Below are 14,066 nucleotides of genomic sequence, written 5' to 3' on the forward strand. Positions count from 1 at the left end.
TTTTTCTGTCTTTTGCTGCATTGGAATTACCAAATCTCCAATTAGTATAATAATTTACTACCTTTTGATTAGTTTATTAGATAAAACAAAAAAGCCTACTTGGAGTTGTGAGTAATTTTAAATTTAGTCCTTAATCGAGTGATTTGTTTGATGATTAATTAATGAATAGAACGTTACGCCGAACTACTGTACTTTTATTTTAAGTTTTGAGTGATTAGTAAAAATTCGTTAGGTTCATCACACAGGGCACTAGATAGATTAGATGTACTGTCCACTCTATTTTCTTTTTTGACTAATAAATTTTGTACCTTACGTCCATAAGATCTAGTCCGAAAATGGTATATTTCATTTGGGAAGTATTGGCTGAATTCTTTGGTGGAACGAATCTGTTGAGGGAAACAATATTATTTGACGTAAAAATTCATGGCTGAGAAACCAAAATGTTTATTCTTTTAAGTGATAACAGAATATAACTATCACTTCTCAATCACGATTTTTAACTCATTCTTTTATTTTCTTCTTATTATTATTCCACACCGCTCATACCTATAGTAAACAAATCTAATTGTATATACTAAATTGAACTTTCAGAGATGGCGGTAGAACGATGTCTCAAGAGTCTTATAAGGAGGAGTCATGTATTTTTTTAATTATAGAACATTTGAAACATTTTATGATATGGTCAACTTTGTTCCTGGTTTTTATGGTTTATTTTTTGATAGATATCTTCTTACTAGACTGAAAACCACTGGTTCAATTTGTTGTGGTTCAATAATTTCCTTTGCTTTTTTTTGTCAACGGTTTGATTTTGTATTCTATTCAATTTTTTTTTGGGTTTGATTTAGGTTTTACATTCGGGTCGGCTGAGGTAAAAAAAAAGGTAGTAGAAGAGAAAGAAGTTGAGAGAGAGAGAGAGAGGGAAGTAATAATGAGAAAAGAGAAGCAGGTGGGCTGTGTCAGAGAGCTCAGAAGTTAAAAGCATAAAAGTGAGTAACCCAAGTGGGTGGTGAGGGTTTCTCTTTGGCTGTGATTCATCTTTGATTTGACTACTCATAGTACTTCTTGTTTTTTTTTTCACTTATCAACCCTCTTTTTTTTCTCTATTTTCTTGCTTTTTACCCTCCAAAATCTTATTCACATATCCCTCACACACCCCAAATAATGTCAAATTTTCAAGTTCATTAGACTTAACTTTTACATTTTTTTCCTTTTTGAGATTAGTATGGAGCAAATAAGAGGATGACACATTACAAAATTGCATTGCCACTCATCAAAATTACTGACCAGCAGATCTTTGACCGAAATTATACCCACTGGAGCGAACAAAAAAAGTTAAGGGTCGTCAACATATTTCTCTACTATATCACTTAGAGAGGAGCACTTATGTTTTTCTTGTTCTGTGTCATCTTTCAAGATCATGTTTTATTACTTACGAAAAAACCATCGTACGTACCCTAATTACATAACTATTTTGCTGACATAACAGTAAAAAACACATCGTTGATGTAGTAACTAGTAACTATCAACGAGCCAACAATAATATAAATATAACTATCAATATTATTCGTTTTATTAAATAGAAAGTTCGGTAAGAAAAAGGAAAAGTTAACGTCGGCAAAAGAGAAGATCGTTAAATGTCGTACTTTGGTTTGGTGGTGTAATGTTCTCTTCTTATATAATTAATAAACGAGTTAATTTGTACAAACAAATCTGAAATGAAAATACTATACAACAAATAGAGAGAGACGAAGGACAGAGAATAAGAAGAAGAGGCAAAGGAGGGCGAGAGTTCACATGTCCATGAGAAGACAAAATACGTTTCTCTGACACAAATCTGTCAGACACCCCAATATAATTATATTTTTTAATTTATATTTTGTGTAATATAGAGTATAGTTTTGTTTTTGTTTTTGTTGTATTAGAAAGAAACGTATATTACTACCCACCATCAGGACTTACGGAGGAGGGGTCAGGCCTCCTCAGTCCACTTGGGGGTCCCCAATTTCTTTTTTATTACAGAAAACAATTTTGTAGTAAAAGGCAAGTCACGCCGGCACGCGAGCCCTCACGTGATCCCACGTGCTTTATTATTCTCTCCTCTTATGCTTCTTCACTAATCTCACTAATAATAATAACATACGTAAAAACTTTGTTTTAAAAAAGTATCAAGAATATGTTATTTTGCGTTAACATTAACATGATAAGGCATATGGCTAGATTATTTGTATAAATTAACCACGTAGTAAAGAAAAAGGAAGGCTACTACCTAACACATTATGTTATTTTTAGTAACATGGAAGAAGAAGAAGAAAGAAAAAAAAGAAACGAAAAGGAAAAAGGAAAGAATAGATCTTTCTGGTGAGAGCACAACACACACAGACATACACATTGTTGTTGACACAAGGTATCTAAGGGCATGACCGCACGTGTCAACATGCATCAAACATGCGATCTTTCAATATTATTTTAAAGAATCCAATGTAAAAGACTACTTTGCCTGCATGTCATGCCAATCTCCTCCCTCCGTATATGTGTTTTCTAATCAAATATCTACACTAAAAACAAGTTGATTCATATTAAGATCAAGCCATAATAGTAGATCTAATTTGAGGGATTCGAAATCGAATCACCTCGTGTATTTTTTTATTCAAAAGTACATTTACTTGGGCTTTTTTAACCTTTGCGAGTATTTGGTTCGAGGGTGAAAAATTACATTGCATACAGACTTTTACATCAAACTGTAACATGTCCTTTGGTCGTTTATACAGTTTTGTACTTAATTTACGTCAGCTGCTAAAAAAAAATTACTACTGAACAATTGACTCAAGACGGTTAATGCTCTTTGTTCCAAAGAAAACAAATATCGAATCCGAATCTCAGATATGATATTGAGGAGATTAATGTTTTCTTTATCTCGTCTAGGAGCCAATTTGATATGTTGCCAAACAACAAAAAAAAACACATATAATATAATTGGGCCTACGTACAGAGATTTGAGCTTTAACTAGAAAAGCCCAGTTGACTACTTGTTTATAGGCTTTTGTATTTGTCCGTTTTAAAACTTTTCTGTCTGATTCCTAATTATTTTGTTGAGAAGACAAACATGATCTAACTATCTAAGGCAACAAAACAGATTCCTCTACATAAATAACCCAACCTGATGATCCACTTCACGACTTTATACACCTGAAGTTTAAATCATGAATTTTAACAAATACTTCTATTTATCTCTTTGTATCCAATAAAACCTTTGCCAAGACCCAAAACATGTAACTATACCCACAATGACCATCATTAATGAGGCTTGTCTATTAGCAGTAGAGACGACTGACAAAAAAAATGCAGAAACAACTTCCATTAGTTAGAGATTTATCAATCGGTAATGTTGCTCCAATACCTAACCACAAGGCCTTTCAATTCCTGTGTCATATGATAATGATTCTTCAGTATCCATCTACATTTCAATAACTCCTCAAGTCGAAATTAGTAGAGTATACTCCATCATCCTTATATGATAATAACTGCTGGGGAATATATTGATTCAAAGTTACGTGTAGAGTTCCGTATAGTGGGTAATAATATATTAGTAGTAAATTTGACGGGCAATCGATTTGTAAGAAAAGTCTTTGGACGTTAATTGCTTTGGTCAAGTCAATGGTAGGACAGAAGACTAATTTCTAAATGACTTCTAGACAAACTAATAATATCCTTAAAAATAATTCCTGTCAGACCAAAGGGTGTTTTGTGATATTTTCAGAAATTAAAAATGATTATGGTTTCTGGAACAAGAACTTGATTTTTGAATCTTTTTAAAACAGGTATTTTTTTTCTTTCCAATCATCATTTTTTATTTTTATTTTTTATTTTTTTTATAGTCAACAGTTTCAACAAAAACTTAAATATTGATAAATCATTTTGAACAAATAGGTTAAAATATACACACTATATACGCACCAACATCTTTTTATATGTAGTAGTATATTAGTATATGTTAATCAATCACATTGCTGATTGAGTATTCTTCGTATTGGTTTATGCCATAATTCACATGCAATTCATTATGTTTTCCGTTGAAAAATGAAAGGTAAAGATTTTCGTTAATTGTCAAATTTGGAAAAAAGACTTTTGTAGGTAAAAATATTGGAAAGTTTGATTCTCGACGTACGAGCCAAACTATATGCATGAAAGTTTAAATCATGATGAATTTATCTAATAAAAAGTAGGAGCTATAAATTCCTAAGGCCATCCACTGATTTTAAACAACAAAAAATTTGACATATCATTTATTAACATTTTATACAATTTTCAGAATTTTCTATATTAAGAATTATTTTAAATAACCTATCAGGATTTGACATGTCATTCATTAACATTTATTTAATTTACAGAATTTTTTAGAAAAAGAAAAATTTTAAATTTATGGAAATAAAAAAACTAAGCACAATATCCCACATCGGCTAGAAATTTTTGAGACAATGGTTCAGAACCAGTATAAATAAGATTAATATGCTTCCAACAATGAATGAGCAGGAAAGGTTGATTTATCAAGTGTCCAAGTTTAAAAGTTTTATTTGGTTTGATTTGGTTTTTTATTTGATCAAATTAAAACTTTAAACAGTTTCAAAAAAATATTATAATATTAAAAAATATTAAAAGTTTAAATATTATAAATATTGAAACTTTTAAAAGTTTTTTGCTTTTAAAAAGTTTTTAAATATTATAAGTTTTAAATTTTAAAAGTTTAAAATATTATAAATACTGAAAATTTTTAAAAGATTCAAATTTTATATTTCGAAACCTTTTAAAAGTTTAAAATATTATAAATATTGATGCAAAACATAAATTATCTTATTTATCTACGTTTGTGCTTTTTATTTCTTATGAACTGTAAAACATATTTTTGTGTATGATTTTAGAGATGAGTTGATATTCTTTCATTAATTTTTTATTTTTAGGTCTAAGGAAGAAAGATTGACATCGCAAGACCTTAATTTGATGTTTGAGTCAAATTTTGAGGTTTAAAGAAGAAAGATGGACGACAAACACACATGTTTTATTAGCTATACATAGGCATGACAAGGGTTACGGTTGTCACGGTTAAGGTTTATTAACCATCGGTTATGGTTAGAAATTTTTGTAACATTAACCAGAACCGTTTAACAAACGGTTAAACGATTACGTTTAAATACTATTACGGTTCAAGCGGTTACTGTTATATACGGTTACAGTTATTTGATAATATGATACGGTTGATATTATTTGATGATATAATACAATTGATATTATTTATTTATAATTAATATGTTCTTATAGTGTACTCATATTTCTATATATCATATGATTCATATTAAATAAATAATTATTAGTATATTTTATTATGTTTTTAAAATATTATAAACCAAGTAAGGATTTTGGTTTGAGAAGTTTCTAAACGCGTGGATCTAAAACCAAATAAGTATATGGATAAAATTGTCAATAATTGGATGCATGTGTTGACTATGCTGGTAATCATGAATTTTACAAATTTTATGAGAAAATAAATGATTTTGTTCTTGGAGTTTGATGGGTTAACAAGTTGTGTGAAGAAGTTGACGAGGAAGAAGAAGAAAAAGAGTATAACAAAGAACCAAACGGTAAAAGTTACGATGACAATTAACACAAAGTTTGACAATAAAATGACAAGAAATAATATGAAGAATAAGAAAACATTGAATAAAAAACACGAAAACATAGGTGGTAACGATCAATTAAATATGAAACGAGTTAAATTCATGATTATAAAATTGTTTCGTTTTTCTGATGGTCAAAGAAAATGGTTTAGGATATGTGAGGTCATCATTTTGATTTGTCTCGCCTAGACATCAAGTTAAGTTTATGATTTTTTTTATTAGATTTGATTTTATAACACAACTAATTTTTATATTTTAAAAAATTGTGTATCCGAAATTTAATATTTTCTTTAGTACTAATTTTAATTTTTCTTATGAGATAATATTTTATTACCGTAATCAATCATATATAACTTTTATCAAAATATAACAAATAAACTCACGCTTAGCGTGGATTCAAAACCTAGTTAATTAAAAGAAGAGAGAGCAAAACAAAACAAACGATCCCCAATTAGTAGACAAAGTCGTCCAATAAATTGGAGAAACGTTGCCATCAAAGAAGGATTATAATGTCCCGTCACCTTGGATTCTTGATTATCTTGTTAAATAAATCCGTATCAAATTCCATTAGGGCATCATTAAAGGGGGAACTATTTTTTGTGTTCTTAGATTAAATATATAGTGAAAATAATGCTAGATCAGTTGTTAAGATCATAGGTAAAAAAAATGGGAGAACTAATTATGGTGTTCTTAGAATAAAGATATAGTGGAATTATGTAAGATCTGTAGTTAAGATCTGCTGTTAAAAAGCTAGTTATTGGAAAAACATGTTTAAGATCATAAGATTTAATAATATAATATTTATAAACATTTTACAAATTATGTAAACTTATAAAATAACATTTAAATTGCTTACTTATAAACTTGTAAATAAAATGTAAAAAAAGAAACAAACATATTACTTAATTAATTATAGCAGATAAACATCTTATTTAATGAATAAATAGTTTAATTTCCAAATTTATTCCATATATGCTCTATCAAATCCTCCGTTAATTTCTGATGTGCTTGTCTATCACGAATTATAGTATGGCCATCACCTAAACCCTGAAGATTTGAAGGCATATTTACTGAAAACGAAATATCTGGAGTAATTCTGGTTCCATCTTCTTGTTGGAATTCTTGTTCGTCATAGAGCGTGTATGAATCTCGTTCATCTTCGACAATCATATGATGGAGTATGATACATGCTCTCATAATATATGCAATCTTACCCTTTGACCATAAAAGAGATGGATTTTTAATCATGGCGAATCTAGATTGCAGGACTCCAAATGCACGCTCAACATCTTTTCGTGCACCTTCTTGTTTTTCTGCAAACAAACGATGTTTCGGATGTTGTGGTTGTGGGATGGATTTAACAAATGTCGCCCATTCCGGGTAAATACCATCCGTCAAATAGTAAGCCAAGTTATACTCATTTCCGTTGACATAGTACGTAACTTCAGGAGCTCGACCGTAAATAAAGTCATTAAATACTGGTGATTGATCGAGAACATTTAAATCGTTACAAGTACCTGGAGCTCCAAAAAATGCGTGCCATATCCAGAGATCTTGTGAAGCTACCGCCTCCAAAACAATTGTTGGTTTACTGGTGCCTCGTGAATACATTCCTTTCCAGGCTGTTGGGCAATTTTTCCACTTCCAATGCATACAGTCGATGCTTCCAACCATCCCGGGAAAACCCCACAGTTCTCCGTAAAAGAGTAGCCTTTGAAGATCCGCTTGTGTGGGTCGGCGTAGGTATTCAGTGCCAAACAAGTCAACTATTCCAACGACGAAATGTTCCAAACATTTACGAGAAGTCGTTTCAGAGATACGTAAATATTCGTCAACCGAGTCCGCCCCAATCCCATATGCTAGTAGTCGAATTGCTGCAGTACATTGTTGTAGCGGTGAGAAACCATTCCGGAAGGTTGCATCCTTTTTTGGTTTAAAATATGGAACTTCTTCACTAAGACGATTCACAATACGCAAGAACAATGACTTGTTCATGCGAAACCGTCGGCGAAATTGCCTCGTCGTGTAAGTCGGATTATCACTAAAATAATCGTTCCACAAACGTTCGTGGCCTTCTTCCCGTTGTCTATCGATATAAATACGTGGAGATTGTTCCTCCGGAATTTCATGAACAGCAGCTTCAAATTGATTACTAAATTGCTCTTGAAAAAATTTGTTCATACTATCATTATTTGGATCATGATGATAGTGAAATTTATTTGAAGAAGATGCCATAGCAAATAAGAAGAGAAAGAATTATTTGAGAGGATGAGAAGGACTGAAATATTTAATTTTGGTTATAGAAGGAAATAACAAAGCTTGACGATGTTTGTGTTGGTGGAAGGAGCAAATGTTTCTCATCTCATATATACAAGTGATCAAACTAAAGTCCAAAGAAGGCAAAGACATAGCAAACATCACGGGTTCATTCATGAGTACATAGCGACATCACAGGTTCACTAAATAAAAATCCAAACATCACGGGTTTGGTAAACAACATCACAAAATAACCACCACACATCACAGGTTCACAAAACAACCACCACACATCACGGGTTTGGTAAACAACATCCAAAAGCAAACAACAACATCACGGGTTGATCATTACTTGAGCTGGTTCACTTGGTCAGTCAGCTGGATCACTCGGTCCTTGAGCTGGATCACTTGATCTTTGAGCTGGATCACAAGTACCTTGAGCTGGATCACTTGATCGTTGAGCTGGATCACTTGTTCGTTGAGCTGGTTCAGTTGAGATGGTTCCGGAGGATAGTAACAGGTCTCAGCCTCCTCTTCTAACTGCGTACTATAGTCTAATGGGCTGTTTATACCATAGTCATATTCACGGTCCATGACTTCTTAAACCTGAAACCGAAACACATATATAAGTTCATGAAAAACATATATAAAACATGGATTCACATATATCATATAAAACATGGATTCACATATAGCATATTAACATTGATATGGATTCACCGATTCACATATAGCATATAACATATATCATATTAACATTGATTCAAACATCCGAGATTCGCTTAGACAACAAACAAGATGGACAAACATCCGCATACCTAGCTAAAAAAAACATAGTTAAAACAGTTCCGCCATTAGCTTCTTCTTCAATGCTTTTTCATCTTCGTCTAGGGTTTCATTCTTGGAAATGAGAGTGTCAAGAATGGACATCTTCTGGAGTTGTTTCATGCCCTCTAAATCCTTCTGTTTTATCTCCCACATGTGACTAAACTCCGCAGATGGCGCAGCCTTCTCTTTGCCTTTGTTCCTTACTCTTTTCGTTGCCTTGATTCCCGCGGGTCTGCTCTCGTGCTCACCAACGACAGAACCCGTAGATGGTGCAGCTTCATCAGCTTTTCTCTTGTTAGAACTGGTTGTCTTCGGAGTGGGGTTCATAGCCTCGAGACTTGTCCATTTCTGTTCATAGCGTAGAACATTCCAAGCATACTCCATACCGAACTTCTTCTTGTACAGGTTAGTGTAGATTTGGTGAGCATTTTGTAAAACATCTAGATCGTTCATCCCACTAGCTCTCTCACTCTCTGCCTATGCAAAAGCTCCACAGAACCTGCTCACTTCCCTACTGATTTTTTGCCACCTTTGTCTACAATGGTCAGGGCGCCTAGGCTGAGCACCATCACGGACATGACTACTTGTTTCGTAATAGTCTCCTATACGGATCCAAAAGGACCCTGCCTTTTGCCCATTCCCAACTACTGCATCCTTCGATGTGTTTAACCAGCCGCTTATTAGGACTAAGTCATCTTGGGTCGACCATAGCCTTCTCTCCCTTCGCTGTTCGGCTGTCTCTTCTGTTTGACTAGGAGGTGGACTCGGCTGTGAACTTGGTTGTGAACTAAAAGAAGGAATTTGAGAGGAACCAATGTTTACATTGGGAGCAAAGCTGTCATATGGGAAGTTAAGAAGGCTAAAGTAGGGTTGAGACTGATTGTTAGGAGTATTGTTTGATTCCATAGCAATCAGAATTAAACAAAGAAAAGATATTGTTCGAAGGTGGATGATAGAAGAGAAGTAAAAGTTATGATAGATTGGAAGAAAGAAGCCAACAAGAAGGATGATAGAAGAGAAGTAAAACAGCGTGAGAGATTGATAGAAGATTCGGATGTAGTATAGATCACTTAAAAAGGAAACAAGATGGAATTAAGAAACAAAGCGGTTGGACGTAATATAGAGAACTTAAGAAGCCATCATTAAATCAAAAGTTAGGTGTTGTTAGGGAGTTTTAATTGTAAATAACAACAACCTACTTATGTCAAATCAGTAGTAAATAAAAGTCATTTACTATTTTTTCAAAGTAAATCATTCATAGATTTGGTAACTACTCAACTATATTTGTTAAAGCATTCATAAGTTACAAAGACTAGCCAAATCTAAGAGACATACAAACAAACCAAATGATAAAAGGTTAGATGGTGAGACATACAAACCAAAACAAAGAGACACTTAATTGACAACAACAATGTCTAACATCCGACACCACAAAACAATTTCCCTCATTACACAATCAAACCACAAATAACAAGCCACTACAATCACAATTAACAATTAACAAACCACTATTAACTACAATCAAATATAATCATTGAATAAACACTAATATCACAACTCAAATCAAGAAACCACACATGGGACTTACCTTTTACTTTCGAGCAACCGCAAGGTTCTTGAAGGATCCGATTCAACTTGCGCTAGTTAACCTCACCTACAAGCCTCCGAAACAAAGAAAATTCAATTTTAAAACATGAGGGTTATTGTTGATTCCAAATTCAAAATACAACTCTCGAAATTCAATCATAGATAAGTTCACTAAAATCGTATACTGATTAATCAAAATAAGATGAAACAAACCCTATGACAGATGAAACAAACCCTATGACACATGAGACAAATCCTATTCTAAACCGGGCAAACCTAATTAACAGATTTGAGATTAACCCTAAATCGATGAAACATCCAAGAAACAAAGAGTGAAAGAGGAAACGACGGAACTACCTTCTCTATATGGCCGGTCAAGAAGATGTCGACTTCACCTTCAAATCGCCGGACAGATCAATCGAAAAAAGAAGGGAATTGAATCGTGTAAGTCGGAGAAGTTATGTAAAGATCGACTGCTAGATGGAAGAGCTCTCGATTTTGGTGTTTCAATTGCCGGAAAACAAATCTTCGGCGGTGAATATGGAGAGAACGCGGCTTTCGCCGTTTTGGAGAAAAACACAAACCCTAGACTCGATTTCGCAGAAGGATGAGACAAATGAACATTTTTCTTCCTTTACAAAATGTCTCGACCAATCAGAATAGAAGAAAGAAAGGAGAACTGGGCTCTAGAACAGTTCTATCTCAAGACCAAAAAAATTGATCTAAGCCCACTATTCATTTTTTTATTGATTATTTTGGGTTTAGCACACCCCATCTGTTCCTCCTTTAAGGATGGCCTTAGGTATTCATGTTGGTCAATAAACGCTTAAATTCCTATGATTTATATCTAGTATACAATTTTTAATTTATACTATTAGTGAAAACTTGAAAGTAACTTAGCATCGATAAACCGTATATAATAATTAAAAGTTTATAACCACAGACTCAAAATTACCGTCGACCTCTTCTTAGTCTTAGCCTTAAAAATCTGACTAATTTGTAAAGGTATTTTGATGAGATGGAAAGTGTTTGAAATTATTGTATAAAGCTTATTAGAGTATTTGATGTATGAGTCGTCTCTCTTTGCTTTATAGTTTATACATCTACACAACACAACACTACAGCTATGACGATTAATTATTAAATCCAAATCACACAAAGTGTTTTAAAGATATTTTGGATTTTGGTTGTCCGTGAATCGATGAATGCGATGTCAAAAGAAAAACAAGGATATTTTTGGTTGTAAGACGGACGACTAAAGATTCATATATAGATACTAATAAAATTATATACTATTAGTCTGTTCCACAAAATTGATATTTTAAAATATTTTTTTATATTACAAAAATTGATGTTTTGTAAATTTTAAAAAGTAATCATTGAAATATTTAAAATTTTGAATTATTATTGATTTAAAATTAAATAATATCTTTTTAGTTAAAGAAAAAAATATATTTAAATTCAGTAATGATTGTTTTCTTAAAATGTGTAAAAGAAATAAACGTTTACACATATGATTGGTTGGATATGATTGTCACTTGGCAGTTAGGTCATTTTCTTACCTTTGCTTATTCCAATAAATAAAACAGTCTGTAACATTAATTGTAATACGCCAATGCCCAAAATTCTTATTTTTAGTATAGTTTATACATTGGCACATTTTTTGCTTTTCCTTTACAGACAAAAAGATGTAATTTCCCACTTAAATAACATGAAAAAACCTTAAGACCGTATTTAAAAAAAAAAAAAAAAAACATACGAATACAGAGAGAAAACAATAATGATTAGAAAGAATTAAGATTAGGTAAAATGGTGTAATTAAGGAATATAAATTAGATTGAAGAGCTTAGCTTTATTATACACCACCACCCCCACTAAAAATCGTCTCTTTCCGCCATTAAAACAACAAGGGAACACCTTCCTTCCTTCCCAAAAAAGCTTCAAACTTTCTCTAAACCCCCAAATCAGCAAAAATAGGGTTAATCGAAGAACCCCACCTTAATCCAACCGAGGAGGATTCGAGTTCCTGCTTTGGTTTAAGGAAGAAGAAGAAGAAGAGGAGCAAGTACCACAAGGAAGAGGAGAAGAAACCTAAGATGACTCAGAGTCAAACCAACGACGGACCTGTTTTGACGGTTGAAGAGTCAGCAGCTCCTCAGACTCAGACTCAGCAGAGCAACGATATGGTTCTTCATACGGGGAGTTTGAGTTTTAGTAGCCATATGTCGAGAGAAGACGAAGAGATGACTCGTTCTGCTCTTTCTGCGTTTAGGGCTAAAGAAGATGAGATTGAAAAGAGGAGGATGGAAGTTCGTGAACGGATCCAAGCTCAGTTGGGTCGGGTCGAACAAGAAACCAAACGTCTCTCTACTATTCGTGAGGTTTGTTTTCCTTCTAAAGCTTTAGTCTTTATAGTATAAAACCCTAGAAAGTTCGATGCTTTTGGTGTTGTTGCTCTGTTTTGGGGGTTTCAAGATCTAGCTAGGATTTGGCCCAAGTGTTATTGTTGGGGCAAAGATGTGATTTTTTTTTGGTGTTGGGGTCTCTTGTAACAGGAGCTTGAGTCTATGGCAGATCCTATGAGGAAAGAAGTCTCTGTTGTTCGTAAGAAGATTGATAGTGTTAACAAAGAACTCAAACCTTTAGGTTCCACTGTTCAAAAGAAGGTAACATATACACTATTTGATTTCATTGTCTCTACCATATCTGTATATGTATACAGACACAACACCAAAAGATTTGATAATTTATGCTATAACCAATTGAATCCCTAAACTTTAGCAATTGGGTTTGCTAGAAGACTAAACGATTTGTGTAATGAAATGAAACAGGAAAGGGAATACAAAGAAGCACTTGATACATTCAACGAGAAGAACAGAGAGAAAGTACAGCTGATAACCAAACTCATGGAGGTTAGTTCCGAGATCTCAATTAACTAAGTTGCTAATTTTGTTTAAATCCATCGCTTGTTATACATAAATGGTGTTTGTTATTTTTCTTTTTGGGGAGATGGAACAGTTGGTTGGAGAAAGCGAGAAGCTGAGGATGATTAAGCTGGAGGAGCTCAGCAAGAGCATAGAAACCGCATGAATGAAATGAAATGAAATGTGTTCAAGATGAAGAAAGAACTAATTGGTTCTTTTGTGTGATGCTGTACCTACCTAGTTTTTAATTTTCCATCTTGTGTTTGTATGTTTTTAAGATTTGTGGGTGTTTTTTTTTCTTATTGTTAGTCTTTTGGGAGGTTTGATTTGTAAAATTTGTGGGCTCTCTTATTTTTGATTAACCAAATTTAGGGATATGGGACAAATGGGGTGATTCTTAGGATACTCAAACTCATCATCATCACAGTGAATTTTTTTTTTTCTATCTGTATTATGTTTTGTATTTGTCTTTTGAAGAATTCATTTATTTTATTTTTCAAATTGTTTTATTATATTTGGCTTTTTAGTAAAGTTTCTTATCGTTGGCAAAGATGAAAAAAAAATGATTCTCGCGTGCGTTTTTGAAATCTAAAAAGCTGTCGGAACGGCAGAATCTCTTCAGTTGTTTATTTACATAATCCTTTCCGTTTATATATCAAACCATCGAAGTATACAAAACGGGAAAGACCAAGTTATATATTTATATATTTTAAAAACATATATATAACGTGAACACTGTCATTAAGTGAATATGACAAAGGTTTTAGATGACTTGGCCGAAATAATTATACTATTAATTTGG

The 14,066-nt window shown here is 32.9% G+C and overlaps 2 protein-coding genes across 3 annotated transcripts; one reads left to right on the plus strand and one right to left on the minus strand.

Annotated features, from left to right (window-relative positions):
• Positions 1-8,762: 8,762 nt before the first annotated feature.
• On the minus strand, positions 8,763-9,206 carry LOC104784219 (uncharacterized). The gene has a single exon (XM_087509549.1). It carries the CDS (start codon positions 9,204-9,206, stop codon positions 8,763-8,765), a length of 444 nt encoding a protein of 147 aa, XP_087365675.1.
• Positions 9,207-11,946: 2,740 nt separating this feature from the next.
• Positions 11,947-13,776, plus strand: LOC104782062 (uncharacterized). Of its 2 annotated transcripts, none has more exons than XM_010506886.3 (4): positions 11,947-12,721; positions 12,896-13,006; positions 13,172-13,252; positions 13,359-13,776. In XM_010506886.3, exons 1-4 carry the CDS (start codon positions 12,437-12,439, stop codon positions 13,428-13,430), a joined length of 549 nt encoding a protein of 182 aa, XP_010505188.1. In that variant the 5' UTR covers positions 11,947-12,436; the 3' UTR covers positions 13,431-13,776. The 2 variants fall into 2 exon arrangements, with proteins under 2 accessions (XP_010505188.1, XP_010505187.1); XM_010506885.3 differs by having other exon boundaries at positions 12,006-12,721; positions 13,350-13,776.
• The last annotated feature ends 290 nt before the right edge of the window (positions 13,777-14,066 follow it).

This window comes from Camelina sativa, chromosome 4 (genome assembly GCF_030686135.1).
Source record: "Camelina sativa cultivar CO46 ecotype springtype chromosome 4, ASM3068613v1".
In the NCBI taxonomy this organism is placed as follows: domain Eukaryota; kingdom Viridiplantae; phylum Streptophyta; class Magnoliopsida; order Brassicales; family Brassicaceae; genus Camelina; species Camelina sativa.